Genomic DNA, 17,613 nt, shown 5'->3' with positions numbered 1-17,613 from the left:
TTCCATAGTGAAAAAATGGTGTACCTCTTTTGCCTAAAGGAGTGTATCTAGTATTTTTCTTCTAAAGCTTAAACAGGGTCATTTATAAATGTAGGTGGTTTTTTGTTTCTCTAAGATTTTGTCTCTTCATTTGGGTTTTCCTCACCCCTGGAGGCATAAAAAAAAGCTCAGCCTATATAATTAACATTGTGCTGTAAGTAAAACTTTTTATTTAATGTGGGCCTTCTCGTGCCAAGGAATCAAATACCTAATCTTAGTAAAAGATTTGGAAAACAAGAATGATAATGTCCAAGCTCTCATTTTGTGGAAGAGGGAAAGGAAGTTCAAAGTATCTCCTTGCCTTGTCCTCGGCCACACAACCAACTACTGGTAGAAAAAGGATGAGAATCAAAGTCTGCTAATTCTAGTCCAGCTCTTTCCCTGCCATCACATACCACAGCAGCAATTTCTTCTTTTGAAAAACTGTTAAGTTTTCAATTTGAAAATATTGATACTATAGTTGACGGTTACATGTATTTTATAACGTGTAGGTTTTAGATGAATTGCATTGGAAACCTTGGGGGTTAGAAATTGTTCATTGTTTATTCTGAATGAATGAGGGTTTTTTTTTTTTCTCCCCACTGTTTTAAGATCTATTCTCCAGATCACACTAACAACAGCTTTTCATCAAACCCTTCAACTCCCGTCGGCTCTCCTCCCTCCCTCTCAGGTAGTGTATTTTAAATGTCATTTCATCATAGTAACAGTTTGTAAGAATGATTGCCTCCTCTACTTCTGCTCTAATAGGAGAAAATTCACTCCCACTCCCAAATCCCAAAACATAACATCCCTAAATAGACAAATAAAAAGAGATGGGAGACGCAGATTACCGTGTAACAGAATAGTCGTTTATATCCAAACCTTTTCTTAAAAATTAAGTGGTCTTTTCAGACTACACAGGCACATGGAAAACATATTTCTTAATCTTTTCTTAGCTCTTCAGAAGACACCCAACAGCTGAAAAATGGATTCCAATAAAACATCTCAGATGAATAAACTCAGTTAAAGTACTCATGAATATGAAGATAGAATATATCGTCATCAAATATAGACTATTTAAATGGGGGTTTCTGGCAGGAATTTTAGGCTTTCTGAATTCCCTCTTTAAAGTATCTGCCATTGGAATGTTTGGGGAAAACAATGGTGTGGCATAAAGGGGACGCTCTACTCTAAAATAACAGATGGGCACGACCTTTGTCTTCAAATTGAATAATTTTATAAGTTGTAGAATTATGTCAGTAAATCATTTCCCTTTTCAGAGGCCCGTTTAAAGAGGCTCATTTCCCTTCCAACATAAATGCTTCCATTTGGCTGGTGCATTTCTCTTTTCTATGGAAGGAGGACAAGTGGCTTCTAAAAACAAAAACAAAACAAAAAAAATCAAATCACATCTGTATCAGATTAGAACCTAATCTTAATATAGTTTATCCTGGAGTCACCTTCCTACATTTTGCCTCTTTAGACCCTTTGTTATTCCTTGCATGCACCATTCACATGGCCCAGTATAAACTGGATTCCTTGGTACAGAATAGGTGGTTTCAGATTCCAGGAAAACTCCCAGAAGCAATGACCGGGGCTTAGGTGGGATTTAGTATCAGCCTTTTCCAAGCCTCCATGATATGGGAGGATCCCGGAATAGAGAGAGGAGTAGCTCCATCCTAAAGTCCACGCCAAAGAGACCAGGTTGAAACTAGGAAGAAACTGAACTAAGAGGGTAATGAAACGTTCCTAACTGTGGAAATGGAAAGTAAGGTTCAGCATTGTACTCTCCTGCTTCAGTCCCAGATTCTCAGCCTCTGAAAAACGATCACAAGTGTCAGTGTCCCCACGTGAGACAGTCAAGGGATAGAGAGTATGAACAGGTGGAACTCCAAGTTCCCCATTTCGAACAAAGCAGCTCTAATTTCATCTGTTCTCTAATTTGGAAGAAAAAAATGTTCTGTGGTTGAACAAAGCTTGAGAACAACTGATGTAGTCTAATGCTTTGATTTTACAGATCAGTGTTCTGAGGCCCAGAAAGGGTACATGACCCCTTGGGTTATACCAGTAGTGATATCAGAACTGGCATGAGAGTCTGCGAGCCTGCTTCTAGGTCAGTGGTGGGAGAGGAAAGTTAAGATGCACAGTCATTCAGGGAGACACCGTAATACCGTCACCCCGAGCTGTGTGCTTTCCAGGTCAAAGGCACACAGACAGGGCTAGAGATGCCACTTTGTGGTCCTGGTAATGCATCATGGAAGACCACATGTTAGGGAGAAAGAACTTTTATGAAGATGCAAATATGGGGACAGATTGCTATTTTCACACCGACGGCTCTGTCCAAATTCTGTCAAGAAAAGTAATTGAACAAAATATTCTATTTTTATTTAGCATAAAAATACACATGCATGCCCAGAAAAGACAGGAAGAATGGATTTTAAAAGTGTTAACAGTGTCGGGGCATGAGACTTCAGTGAGATCATAGCTATTATTTGTTCCTTGTTTGCATTATGTATTTTGTAAGTTTTCTGTACTAAATGTATATTATTTTAAATTTAAAAGCGGTTTTTATTTTATAGGTTAGACATGCACTATGTATTCTCACAGGAATCTTTTTTTACTTTCAAGTTTAGTGAATCATAAGAAAAAAATATTTTCTTTTGAAGAAACTTCTTGGATGTTACTGTTATATTGGGTTTTTAAATTTTCTGGCTCAGTGGATAACTACTAACTAATCTTATTTTCTTAAAAAATTGTTGAGGGTTTATCTTTTCTTAAAGACAATTTTTAAAACAAGCAGCAAAACTGTTTTCTCTTGGTGAGAAAATTCTAGTTTAACATAAACTGGCCTTGCGTAAAGGTCTGACAAAACCCCTCCTTTGTACTCTTAAAAATATCCCAACTTTATAACGATAAACGTTTTCCTTCAGTACAAACCCTTCTTGATAAAATTCAAAATCAGTTAAATGTTCCCTTTTTGGAAGCAGCCCGAGGGAATTGTGAGTCTGTGGAAAGTCTACATATTTTACATTTAAAATGTTTTCCTTGCCCCAGAATTCTTGTATGGGGCGTTTACATGCATTTACCTTACTGTTTAAATGAAAATCAGCATTGCTATTTGTGAAAGGACTTTTTAGAATATTGATGAGATTATTCCTAAGTTTTCTGCAGATCTAATTGTAATTCCCATGTTCACATCAGCAGGCACAGCGGTTTGGTCTAGAAATGGAGGACAGGCCTCATCGTCTCCTAATTATGAAGGACCCCTCCACTCTCTGGTACGTCTCCCCTGCTAACTCCATTCTACCCCTTTCCAGATCATGCTTTGCTTCTCTCTCTAAGGTTCTTACTTTCTCTCACTGTAACCTTAGGTCAATGTGACGCACTCAGGCTTGGTTGAAGGCAGACTTACTAGACTATGCTTGTTCCTGTTCATGAACTATGACCCCGATGCTACCGCAGGGAAGCCCCAGGGCTGTAAATATCTAGGACCAGATGAGAGGATAAAAACCCTGGCAGGATAATGGCTTTTCACCATCTTTGGGAAATATCCCAGTCAATGATGAAGTGTCTTTCCTGATACCAGAGTGCTGGAGAGCCAGCTAAGACGCGTGGTGGGAACATTGGATTCTGCAGACCTCTCCTTTGCTTTCCAGAACCACAGGTCTACCGGAGGTTTCCTCTTGATCTCTGAATACCCAGCCTACCGTTTGTTCCCTCACTCACTTTGAATCACATAGAAACCCAGTAGTATCATTAGTGGTAAAGAATTGATTACTCTCCTAGAAGGCAATAGCTAAAAATTTCCATGGGCATAATTAATATTATACATACTCACATGATGATTCAGAGTCTAACACTTTATTCTTTCTCTACTCAGGATGGATGAGGCCAGAAATATGCAGGCAGCAGCACTGGTTTATGCAGTATTTAGTCTGTATGGGAGTCAAACAGGGAGGATTGGCAGTGAGTGGGAAAAGCCTTTTAGTCTTTGGGGTTGAGTTTTCCTTTTTTCCTGCATGCTTTGAGAAGAAGCCTGAGAGAGGGCAGAGATTTATCTAAGTTAATGTTTTCCTGTCAGTGATTCAGGGTTTCCTTTCTTCCCTTTTGGTTTATTCTTTAAGGAAAATCTAAAAATGAAACTACAAAGGTGGATGTTTGTCCCTGTTGTGATCTTCCTTGCTGTAACGTGTGAGTCACCCGGCTGCTCATCTTAGCCCATAAAGGCGACCACACAGTGACCCACAGAGGCACCACCCAGCCCAGTGCACCTGCAGAGCACATCCAAATAGCCCATGACTGTTTTAGCATTGCCCACCGTCAGGTATTCAAAACCAGGCTTTGTCCAGCTGGAGAACTACAAACACTAGGTTTGTGGGTGGGAACAGTAACTTCAATTCACTGTGAATTCTGAACACTGCAGAGGGGATTCATAAGCAGAAACTACTCTCTCCACTAGGAGGCTGTGAACCAGAAAGTAAGACAGGCACATGTGTGACTTCTGGTCATGCTTAGATTCATGCCTACAGGTAGATATGGTCATTCCCACGTTTATACATTAAAAAGAAACTTAGTAGCTTGTCCAAGGTCAAATAAGTAGCAGAGCTAGCCGTCTAGGGAGGTTGTTTAAATCCCAAACCCACCAAATCAAAATGCACCGTATCACAGACTAACTACATTAGACACACATTCTTCCTGTCAGTATAGAATAATTAGAAATTATTTTTCTCATGCAACAGAGCTGGTACATCTGTTCACAGAGTCCATTAGAAATCAAAGTAGATTGTAGCAGGATCCGTGCAAAGAGGCACCAGATTTAAAATCAAAAGACCTGGGCTCCAGCCCTGTCTTTACCATTTCCTGGCAGTATGACACTGAATAATTAATTCATTTGATTTCTTTGAGCCCCATTTTCACATCTCTATGGAAGTATAATAATATCTTCCCAGCCTGCTATCCACATGTGGAAAGAGGGCCCAATGAGATGGTGCATTTTAAAGGGCACGCTGGAAAGTAGTCATAGATGTCATTACTGAGCACAGTGAAGAGGATGAGTCCATATCCAAAGCTCCAGTGTAGGCCTTAGGAACTCTCCAAAAACTGGGATTCTGATGGCAAGGATAACAAAAGTTGGGTGGCTTTTAATTGTATAAGATAGTGACTTCGGGTGGTAACTGTGGCTCAAAGGAGTAGGGTTCCGGCCCCATATCCCAGAGGTGGTGGGTTCAAATGGCCCTGGCCAAAAAAAAAAAAAAAGATAGCAACTTCTATACCACAGTAGCGGCTTTGAAATCCGTTAGAAGCCCTCAGTGAACAGTTGCTTCAAGTCTTTGTAATTCTTCAGTCTTAAAGTTTCATACAGAATTTTTGTAATTTGGGGGGGGGGGGCGGTTGGTAACCATTTTGAAGCTCGCAGACACACACCAGCTAATATTGATGAGAGAAAGCAAGAAACAGGTTTAAAAAAAACTCAGAAATGATCATCTATGTGCTTATACCTATCTCTGTCTTAATACTTATGTGTCGTGTGGATATCAAAGAAATACACTTTCAAGAACATATAATAGTTTAATTGGGAGACTCTAAATAGATTGTTTTTCTGTAGTTAATTTTATAAGCTCATTAACCTAATCCCTGCCAGAATGTTCCCTAAATGGATGAATGTTTTTGTCTTCTACCCTAAATCTAAATCTAAACTCTCTTAGAAGCAAGTGTAGTACCATATAGCATATGTACATTATGATGTCCTGGAAGAATTACCCACTTAGTTCCTTTATGGAAAAAATAACACACTATAATTTTAACATTTTCCACAGTAAATAAAAACACTATTTTTATTGTTGTTTTAAGGAAATATACTTTATTGGACATGTATATTTAGAAACTCAGGGTGCGGTTTTTTCAACTGAAGTTTTACTTACATAATTTAGGCTCGCATTTCAAGCTAAATCAAATTTGACATCATTTGTTCACCAACAGCAAAGCCGAATTGAAGATCGTTTAGAAAGACTGGATGATGCTATCCATGTGCTCCGGAATCATGCAGTGGGCCCCTCCACAGCTATGCCAGGTGGTCATGGGGACATGCACGGAATCATCGGACCTTCTCATAACGGAGCCATGGGGGGTCTGGGCTCAGGGTATGGAACCGGCCTTCTTTCAGCCAACAGACATTCACTCATGGTAAGTGATGGCATTTGTAGACTCTGTAGGTTCACATGGAATTAGAGTTTCAGGTGTAAATACTCTTGCTGTCATTGAGATGCAATTCACTTAACATACCGTGTACCCAAAGTTTATACATGCATCTTAGAGTTTCATTCATTTTTATTGTCATATGATATTCCATTGTATGGATATACCACATTAAATGTATCGGTTCATTAGTTGGACGGTGGATTGATTCTACTCTGTGGCTATTATGAAAAATGCTCGTTTATGTACAAGTTTTTGTATAGGCACACGTTTCTGTGAAGGAGTGAATTGCTAGGTTATTGCTGGGGGTTGAAATTATTTACCTTGGTGACATTGATCAAAGGATAAAACTCAAGTTCATGTTAAATGGCTACTATTTCAAATTTAAATGAATTTTGTGTGCATGTGTGGTTTTTTTGTTTTGGGGGGGTTTTTTTGGCCAGGGCTGGGTTTGAACCCGCCACCTCCAGCATATGGGACTGGCGCTCTACCCTTTTGAGCCACAGGTGCCACCCATAAATGGATATTTTTTAAAGAAGGCAAAATAATGCCTTTCAATCCTGAGTACAATAGGTAGAAATATATGGTGTAATTTTTGGTATAAATACATGACATGGGACTGTGTAATTTAATGTATCAAGCAGCTTTGCCACTATCTACTTATGAGTAAGTCTGTATTTTAATAATATTTAAGCAGGTTTGTCCATACTAAAATTGGAATTTCAATTTTGCTGATTACTTTTGAAGGGAATTTGGAGAGCATTCTTTTTGGGATAGTTACAAAGATGCAGAGAATTTTTTTAACAAAATAGTAAGCGATGACAATTACTGAGGTGACCAAATGGGTGGAAATTTAACTTTGACAGTGAATCTGTGTAATTTTGTTCCTTACAAATTCCTGCCTGATCACCGGACACCTTCGCGTCCTATTTTATCCCTAATAGGCTCTTTAAAATTTGCTTAGATGAAAGTCTGTTTTCTATGATCACTGTAGCATGTCTTGTTTAAAGGTGGTTCCAGAAGGAAATGCAAAATAAGTGCAAATTATCATGAGTTCTTTTAAATTCTTGTGCAGTAGTGTTCTGTCTTCCTTTCAATTTCTCTTAATAAAAGACTAAGATTAAGAGTACTATTCTGAAAGATATAATATTGAAACCTGCAACCAATTTGAAACCAAAAATACTGGTTTATAAATAGAACCAATGCACTCACTTCTAAAATGTGGAAAGATATTTTTGAATGCCAAAGCTAAATCTTTTTTTTCTCTTTTTTTCTTTTCTTTGACCTCTACCCTGAAAATTCATCACTGAGTAAAAATTGTTTGTCTATTCGTGGCAGTTGCTAAGAGTTTACAAAAGGAAAGTCTAGATTTTAATTTAGCTTGGCCTCAGGTAATGTGCTAAATACGCTTGGGATGCATATAATATGAGATTTTCATTTGTACAGCTCTTTATTTTTTTTAACTACAATGTTTAAACAGTACTGCTTTTAATTAAGAAATCTGGCTTTATTAAAAGCCAGATCTGTGACTTCTAACCATTTCTGTGTATCTGCTCTCAATCAAGAGAAAAATAGTTTAATTTCTGTAGCTGTGTTCATTTTGCATATGTTAAACGGATGTAACATGCACCCAGGGCGTTGCTTCAGAGACGGTCTATTCCATAAATATGTAAAGTTTGTTCTTAAATACCAGATGTAGGTTAAGTGGTTCTTTAAAATATTAAACTATGTATAGATGCTTTTTGCAACTATTTGACCTTTGAATTGCCTCTTCTTGCAGTCAGATTCAGAGGTGGGATGGGAGAGAAAGACTAGAATTATTTTTGCATAGGGGAAGTTGGACTGACCCTGGCAGGAGGAGGAGAGAAGATTGAATAGAACAGTAGAAAAAGGGAAATAATTAGCCAGGATTACACAGAAATGTGTTTAGTTTGATTTGGGGAAAAATCTAGACAGAAGCAATAACACCATCGGTTTTGCCAATGGGGAAAGGTCCTATTCTCGCCTCTGAAGACCTTTAAAATTCATTCAAGAGCAGCCAAGGAGCCAGCCAGGTCATAACGTGACTGCGAAGATGCAGTGTGTTGACAACCTGCTGCCCTTTGAACCCAAAGGAGGTTTACCATCTTTCTCCTTTCAAAAACAAGCTTTAACTGTCTTTCTCCTTCCTGAAAACTATTCGGCATGTCCCCAGAATCCGCTCCTCAGCCCCAAACACTGATGTGTGTGAAAGAGATTGAGTTGGCGTAGCTTTCCTGTGCAAACTGGTATGAATTTTTAAAACAAAAACATAAGAACAAAGGAAATAGTTTTTTGATTTAGTCAGTCTGAAGTTAGCCTTTGACCGTTTGATACATTCCACAATGAAAAGGAAGTTTAAGAGGAACCAAAAAAAAACAAACCAACCCTCCCTACCCCCAACAACAACAACAACAAAATTCAAGGAGGATACTGGTAATGTTTTCCACATTTGAATACACGAAAAAGGCTATAAAACTTTGGCCAGCTGCAGTAAATAAAGTAGCCGTGGGAGGTGTCCACCGGAAACTTGGACAGAAAACAGCGGGGAGAGTCTCATTCCCAGCTACACACCTTCGTTTGCTGTCTGGGAGTGGAAGCGAGTCACAGTAACTTGAGACTCATCCCAGTCCCAGTTTTGTTTTGAGCAGATCTCCTTTCTGACTCTCCTTAATAATTCCTCCTCCTGATTAAAGAATAGACAGATTTGAGTCCCGTTGACCTCTGCTGTTGTCGTTTCCCCTCTCCCTTCTGAAAATCAAAACAAAATGGCTTGATAACTTGGAAGATGATACAAGCATTTCTTTCTGCAGCAGCTTGAAAATCGTGGTGGGGAAGATTGTGGTTCTGCCTCGGCTGTTATGTTATCTCATTTAATTGCTAACATATTGTACTTAGCTTTTGATTCATAAAATGTTTTCCTTGGAGTTCTGAAGTAGGTCTTCAGTGATTTACTAAGTATTAGTATAATGAAAGGGATTTTTTTCACAGCAGCATGGCTCATAACACTGGAGTGAACCTTGTATACTTGCAAGCTTTCTAGATTATATTATTTGGCTGTGTTCCTTCCTACTCAAAAAGCCTCCCTGACTTTGCAGTACAAGATAAAGACCAGTTTCTTAGCCCAGCATTTAAAATCCATTCCTATTTACCAAAAGCCTCATGTTTAGCTATTACAATATGAAGAAAGTTTACCAGTAGGACCAATCTGTGCATATTACCAGAATTTGCCCTGTACTTCTCGTTGGGTATTTATGTGTCTTGCTCGGCCTGCCCTGTGCACTTAACTCTGTCCATCTAATTCCCCACCCATTCTCAAAGTACTGACTTAAATTCTTCTTCTTCCAGGAAGCCTTCCCTTGCAGCCTCCCCACTAGAATCGTGTTCCTCTTTACTCTCGTAGCATTATGAATCATAGCATTTCTAGATAATTTATCTTTACCAGCTGTGCATAGCTATGCACCTTTTATAGGTATGACTTCCGCCTTACCAACTGGTGGAAATTCCTTGAGCTCCACATGCTGCACTTAGTTTCTGTCCCAGAGACTATTCAGACCGTCAGTCAAAAGGAAAGAACAGAAACTAAAATCTTCCGAGTGCCTGACAAGTTACCAGGTCCTTTGCCCAATGCTCCCCATCATCATCCCGAGTAGTCTGCACGAGGGCACAGCGAGGGTGATAGCAGTGGCCATTTGGGGTGTGGGCAACATGAGTCTTAGGAGGCATGAACAGTTAGTCTCAAGTCATGCACTTAGATTTGAGCTCAGGTACATCCACTCAAATTCATCGTTTTCTTCTCACTCATGCATACCCTCTTGAGATTATCTGTGACTATACCTTTTGAGAACTAATTGCAGGTGCTGGAAGCCTATGATTTTTAAGCTTTGATAAGTGATGGTTGGCAAAAGAAGTTTCCAGGTATTCCATGGCCAAGTTCCCAGAGAAGCTCTTTTTCCACATGTAGAATAGAGAACATTTTCTACAATGTGGTAGCATACTCAAATTAAAACCCACATTTTCTATACACTTATTCTCAAATCAACATATTTGTGCTAAGTGGCCAAGAGGTGTGAACTCTCACTACTAGGATTCTTGATGTAGTCAATTTTAAACTATGAAGTTAATTTTCTTACCATAACCACCCATTTTTCTAATAGAATTAAAGCAGAAAATCTCTGAATATAGGAGAATAAGGAAATAGCTGGCCTCGTAACTAACCTAGTTCGAATTTCTTCCCAAATATCCCCTCTGTATCTTAGATACCTCTGTGGTTAATCCTGATATTAAATTACTAGATTTCTTTTAAATTATTGAAATGGCAATTTTCCAAATGTAATTCTTTCTGTTATTCTTTCAGTATTCTGATGACCTAACCACTTCTTTTACCTGAATAGGTACAAAGTGCACATCAGATGTCTTTATCTGACTCTGTTTGTGCTCTTGGTTATTGACTGGTAGAGCCGGCAATGATGATATCATTGAGACAAAAATCCCCTATACTAATAATACATAATATTAGTGTGGTTTCCATTTATTTTGTTTCAATAATGTGTCAATGGTTACCACATACAGGCTCTACACTAAGACATAATCTCTGCTTTCAAGAGATTCATGGACTTGTAGGAAACAGTTTGCTTCATACTAATTCTCTAGGCCCCATAAAGACAGGGGCCCAGCTGTCTTATCCAGGAGAGGCAGATCACATGGTAGGAGAACAGTGTGGTTCTAAGAGGAGCTGCTGTAGTTGACTTAGGGATGGGGGAGACTGATGAACTCACACCCCACACGATTCCTCAAGATTCCCCCAGGTGGGGGGATGGTGGAACACATATCAGGAACCACCCGAATAAGCCCTTCATAGCTAATTTTCCTATTTCTGTAACATTTTTCAGTTTCACTTCGGATTCAGTAGGCTTTGTCTGAAGAACATTCATTAGGTGAAGAAGCATCTTCCATTTAACTGACATTAAACGTATGAAACCTGTTTCTTCTTAGGGCTTCCTAGGACAAACAAATTCACTTCATTGGCATAGAGTCCTGACCACTGAATTTTAGATTCAAAAGCGCCCCAGAAGTCACTTGGGCCGTTGCTATCATTTTGCTGGTAAATGAAGACTGAGGCCCAGGAAAGGGATGTGGCCAATCCATGGGCATTCGCTAGTTAATGGCCACCAGGGATGATTAGAAACCAGACAAACCTAAGAAAATGCCATGAAGGCTACGTTGAACAGTTTGATGAGACTATTTCAGATTGTATATGAAACCAGCACATTGTACCCCTTGATTGCACTAATGTACACAGCTATGATTTAACAATAATAAAAAACAAACAAACAAAAAAAAGAAACCAGACAAACCAGCAGCTAAACCGACACTCTTTGCTCTGTGTCCTACACTGCTACAGCAGACGTCCTCTTTAACCTAATTCCATAACCATTCCAAAACTGTGAGTGGTATTAAAACTGTTCTGTTACTCTGAGTTAACTAATGAAATCCAAGATAACTCTTCTGTTGCCCTGGAGCTCCTTCCAACAAGTTGCCGTTTACTCTGCCAGTGATATTTGGCAGCAGAGAGGGGCATGGGCCTTGGTGTGATGTGGCGTTTACTGGTATGTGGTCCTGGGAGTAGCAGGATTCAGAAAACCGTTTCTGTGTGGACCTCTTCAACAAAGGATTCACAGAGGCGTTAGCATCTTCAGTCTTCTCTTGGGCTTGCCCTGATTTTGATTTCATAACATTCTATGTATATTTGAACTTATACTTCATTTCTAAGTATTTATTATTGCCATACACTCTCAGCGGCTTCAAGAGATCATCTCCACTCAGATCCCCCTAGGATTCCCTGCCAACCAGCCAGCAAACCTCCATCAGCCTCCTTCCTCCATCTCCAAGGATGAGCATCCCCAAATGCTCACAGAGCCCCTTTCCATCAAATGTTCGAATGTCCTGCTTCTGTCCAGCTCAGATTTGCTTCTCTGTGCAGTTCTCTGCCCAATCCAAACCTAACAACACCTGAGAAACTGCCAGTTATTGAAAGACAGCCTCTCCATTGTTTTTTCTCTAAAGATCTGTATCTTCAAATATTTAAACAAAAAAAATTTGACTCCTGTTGTGAGCTCTAGGACTTTCTAGTGCATTCTGCCTAGTCTGTCAAGAATGTTTCCCCCCACACACAACAACTTTTAGAATCTCACACTGAACACAGTGCTCTAGGAATTACCTGCATGGTGGACCTATCACCTTCTTCATAAAGGCCACCTAATAAAATCCTATTTGCTAATTCTGATGCCTTCACCATCCTGCTGACATACATTAAATGTGTAATCAGCTGAAATCCATAAGTCATATGTCTCCAAACATTCCTCGTGTGCCTTTTTTACACTTGTGTATAACCTCACATAAGCCTTCTGATTTCCTATTGCAGCCGCAGTGTTTCCAGTCTCAAGGCTCACATGAGGTTCTCACTCAGTCCCATACTCTGCCAACTCTGATGTTGGCAGATGTGATGGGTATCATTTATGCTCAAATCAAGGCTGCTGATAAAAATGTCCCCCAGAGGAGAACAGACCAGAAGGCATGAGGCCCAGTGCTACAGACGTTCTCTCTACACTTCTGCTGTCCTCTGCTGGTTGAGTTTCATCTCTCACCCTGGCCTGGCCCCCCCAGTACCCTGAGACAGTGCGCCTTTCTTCTCTCCAGAGCATTTTCACAGGGGATCAGGCGTGCAGTATTCCTGTAAATAGAAAATGAACTGTGTTCAGAAAGACCTGTTCTTGGGTAACTAAACTAAGTTTGAGAGGTTCGTGCCTCCTTTTCAGAGCACTTCTAAACTGTCTTTCAGTTTTACTATTTTACTATTCATTTATTTATTTATTGGAGACAGAGTCCCACCTGTTGCCCTGGGTAGAATGCCATGGCACCATCATAGCACACAATAGCCTCAAACTCTTGGGCTTAAATGATCCTTTTGCCTCAGCCTCCCAGGTATCTAGGACTACAGGTGCTCGCCACTACGCCCAATTGAGATTTTCTGTTTTTAGTAGAGATGGCATCTGGCTTTTGCTCAGGCTGGTCTCATACTCCTGAGCTCAAGCAATCTACGAGCCTTAGCCTCCCAGAGTGCTGTGAGGTTTGAGCCGCTGCACCTGGCCTCAAAACTATCTTTTAAATAGCCTATGGTAGAATTTTACCCAAGATCTGAGTCACCAACATTGTTTCTCCATAACTACTAAATATATATGTTTTTAAAATGAGGATATTTGCCTATTTCTGGTGTTCTGCCATCTCTTTCTAAACTCCCCAGTTATCAAATACTTCTGAAAGAAGATTAGCAATCTCAACTGAATGTCTTGACCTGTTTCAATACCATATGAAGCACTTTAAAAAAAGAGGAAAAGGACTTGAAGTAATTCTTTTAACTGTGGATTAGTTTTCACAGTTTCAGAATCCTTGAGCTCACCATTTTATTTTTGAATAGCAGCGAGACTATCTAAGCTCTATTCAGCAACCCCTGTGATAAGTGCGTAGGACATGTCTCATACATGCCCAGGTCTCAGAGCAGTGGGTCCAAATTAGATGTGTTCCCTCCTGTCCTCCCTAATACATATTGTATTCAACTTCAGGCCTTTCATGGGACGTCTTCCCAAAACCCAGCTCTCTGGATTCCAGGGAAAAACCCATCCTTGTTCAGTATCCCAGAGCCATGAACCTTAGTAAATAAAAACCAGAAACCTTGCTGTCTTCCCTACTTTAAAAACATATATTTTGAAATCTTCAAAACATCCTATTATGTCATCATAGCCTTTCACTGTTTTCTTCTTAAATAATAGAGGGAAATTTTCATGTGGACACTTTGAATAGCACAGTAATCATATTTTCAGTTGAACTTTCATTGGGTTCAAAGACACGGTTCTAAACATAACAACGCTTGCATTTTTAAAAATGTGATAACCTTTGTTTTCTCAAGAAAATAGATTGGAGAGTATGTACTGTATATATTAGAAAATGCACATGTGTTCATCCACTCACTGTGTCTGCTGTTCTTCCGATGCTGCTGGGAGAAAGAGTCTGATCGTACAGGGCTTTTATTCTAGTAGGGTGATCCTCCAGTGTGCATCTAGGAAATCTTCCTGGAGAAGAAGTCGTTGAGCCCATATTAGAGTCTGTGTAGAATTACAACAATTAGAGGTATGATCGAACAGACTTTGCAGAGCTACGGAGTAAACGTGATTTAAAAACAAAACCAGAAAGGAGTGGCGCATATGTGCCCACATAATCGCCCAGTGATACCAGGCCTTGCAGCCACCAGCCAAGCCCACGCTGGGTGACAAGCCCCTCCACGCACAGCCCGGCAGCTGCAGCGGTTGGCTCCGATACTTCACATGAGAGTCCACAGGAAGAGAGAGCTTTCATGTATATTTTTTACAACCAAATTAAGTTAACTCATGGAATTTTCCACCCTTAGGAATTAAAGTAGCAACTCATGAAGTAATTCAGTTATGTCATTCATACCAAAACAGAAAACACTGGAGCAACTTGGCACTGTTTGAAAGCCAAGATTAGGCCTTGGCCATTTTATATATTTTTTCAAATTCTGTGGCCGTTGTGTTATTTTAACTTTTATTGTGGCTGTAAATTTTTTCAAATCCAAAGTATCTTAATTACTTAGAAAACAGAAGTACAAAGTGGGTCCATCACAAGAAGAGGGTTCAGGCAGAGCAGATGTAGGAATGAAAACTGAAAAAAAAGCAGTAACATTGGGTTTTTTGGAATAGGAAGGTTCTACCTAATTGCTTGTGCATAATTTTAGCTTCCTCTATATCCATAAATCATCTTAGAAATAGAAAGTGGAGTTGAACCAAAAGATCTGTCCCACGTTAGTTAAATGACATCTTTGGGGGAAGCATCGTCCCGACACAATAGCCACATTCATTTTAAAGCAGTTAATTGGACATGTTGTCAAAAGGCACAGTATTGAGTTTCCACGTTTTAATTTCGCGTTTGCCTTCTCCTTAGCTTCTCACCGACGGTCTCGTTTGGAGCTGAAAGTGTGTGAAAGTTATTGGAGAATGGTAGTCTCTGGCTAATGTTTCTGTAAGCTGCCCCGAATTTCCCCCTGCAGTCTAGATGGGAAACAGCTGGGTTTTGTTTAAAAAGCTGTTTTGTGAAATGTCTGAATCTTGAGATATGGAACTGAGGTCACCATGAAAACAGGTGCTCCAGAACAAGTGAGGAAGACTCTGGGGCCTGGCTGGCTCTGGAATCTTCTGCTTCCTAGTAGGAGGGAAGGTGGTAAAGTTCGCCCCTTTGATCAGGACACACACACACATCAATAAGGAAGAGCTTTAGCAATACTGTTAGAAATTGAGTATCTTTGAATGTAATCAGCCCTTGAGTGAATAACAAGCTTGCTATTAAAAAAAAGGGGCGGGGGGGCTTCAAATACAAGGTCTAAGTGGTGCTGGTCTCCTTTGGAGAATATAAGTGCTTGAATTTCCTCTTTACACATACCCACAGTCAAGGAGAACTGCTATTTCAAATAGGTGGTGTCATAACTGTGTCTTCTGGAAAGGGAGAGGAGAAAGCTGACTTGGAAAGACCCATACCAAAGCAGTTCTGAAAAACCAGGACGAGGAACATGTGGAATCACTAAAGCCCAGTGCACGCCAGGTATTCACCAGCCTGAAGATGAAAGGAAATCAGCTGCCTCCCTCGGGAGCTGGAGGTTATTAGCAGCTGTTTATCCAGTCGGGAATAGAGATTAACATTGTAGTTTTTTTTTTTAAGAACTAGAAGAAAATTTGTTTGGGAAGTTGGCTCTTCATATCAAGTCCTGTGCATTGCCAAAAAAAACTTCCTTTCTCAGAACTCATGTACTAGAGTTGAACAATGTTATGATTCTCTGAGATACTCTGGATTACGAAAAAGTCTTTCTCCATTGAATAGAACAGAAAAGGACAGAGAAATGGATGGATGTTTGCCATTGACACCTCCCCTTGTACTCTGTACAGTGCGAAACTAGCTGTTTGGTCTATTACCTGTTTCCAGCCTAACTCTACATGGGGTGTTTTGCCCCCACGCCTCACACGCACCCCCACAGTGAATTTTGCATATGCCTACCGCTTACAAAATGACTTTTCATGAGATGTTGGGGAAGCTGCTTAGTACTCTGTGGTACTTTATTCTTTAAAAAAGAGAGAGAGTCGGATATTGGTATTTTTTTTCCTGATTTAATGCTACTCTTAACGTTATTTTCTTTTATTAAATCCTTTCTTTTGCTTTTGATCTTATTTATAGCAGAGCCACTGGTCATATGGAAACTATTATTGTATAGCTGGGAGATGAAAGACTTTGTTGCAATTAAATAAGAGTGAATCATTTGTGCCAATAATACTCACATACAGTGAGGTACCATTTGTGTCCAGAAGGCCCCGTGTTGTCCACTTCGTAGCAAAGCCACTGAGGTTTATAAAGAGCTTTACAAAAATCTGCATTTTGTCAGAAATATGTAGTCTGACAATATGAAAACACATGTTAACACACAGACCTTATCTGTTTGCTTCTTCATACACACATAATATTTAAATAATGTCACTTATTGATACAAACTTGGAGATTTTTGTTCAACATGGGGATGTTATTCAATTAACATTTTAAAAACATGTCTTTAGATGATCTATCTCAAAAGTCAACCCATCATTCACAGCCTATCTAAATGCCCACCTCCTTCTTGAAGTAGTTCCTGATTCCCCAAACAAGTATGTCTTGATCATCCTTTAAAACCTACCATGAGCTTGTACATTTTTATGACATTCATCTGATTTGGCCTAATATAGTAATTATATTATCTCACTATTAAAACAGGAGTGCCTGTAAAGTAATAGGCATCTTTTACCATTCTCCTTGCAAATCCCCAAACAGTGCCTTACATGTATAGGAGACATCAAAAAGCATTTATTGAGTTAAATGGAGTATTTATTCTTTGAAAGAAATGTGCTAAATATATATTTGACAACATCAATGGTCTTAGATTTCAGACATAGTCTTAGAGATCCACGTCCTTGGTGTCAGCATTTACTATTTGGGAAGCATCTAATGGCGCATTGTAATGTTCCATACCTATACCGTGACCTACACCCCGTCTCCGCCCTTGGGACACCTACAGCACAAACAGGGAAAGCCTTCATGAAGCACAGCAAAATAAAACTATTGAAGTTCATTCCATCCCCTATTCAGTGATACCCTCAAATGTGTATTGAGGGTGGATCTGTATTGAATAGTCAAGGAAGGTCTAAGAGAAAGTGGGGAGCCCTGGAGATCTGCACAGTCCTAAAGGGCCAGAGTGAGGGGATCCAGGGACTGATAAAAAAGAAGCAGTTGACA

General features: G+C 39.7%; 1 protein-coding gene across 14 annotated transcripts in view; it reads left to right on the top strand.

Annotated features, from left to right (window-relative positions):
• The window catches only part of TCF4 (transcription factor 4), a 375,650-nt gene that overhangs the window by 339,413 nt on the left and 18,624 nt on the right, over positions 1-17,613 (top strand). For 10 of the 14 annotated variants that reach the window (XM_053571075.1, XM_053571071.1, XM_053571076.1 and 7 more), the window contains 3 exons: positions 631-709; positions 3,220-3,296; positions 5,998-6,201. In XM_053571075.1, the coding sequence (XP_053427050.1) occupies positions 631-709; positions 3,220-3,296; positions 5,998-6,201 (360 nt within the window). The remainder of the gene's footprint in view (positions 1-630; positions 710-3,219; positions 3,297-5,997; positions 6,202-17,613) is intronic. The other 4 variants (XM_053571074.1, XM_053571072.1, XM_053571083.1 and 1 more) reach the window with 1 other exon arrangement.

This window comes from Nycticebus coucang, chromosome 19 (genome assembly GCF_027406575.1).
Source record: "Nycticebus coucang isolate mNycCou1 chromosome 19, mNycCou1.pri, whole genome shotgun sequence".
Taxonomy (NCBI): Eukaryota; Metazoa; Chordata; class Mammalia; order Primates; family Lorisidae; genus Nycticebus; species Nycticebus coucang.
The sequence above is the reverse complement of the archived record's forward strand: the minus strand, read 5'-3'. Positions and strand labels throughout refer to the sequence as shown.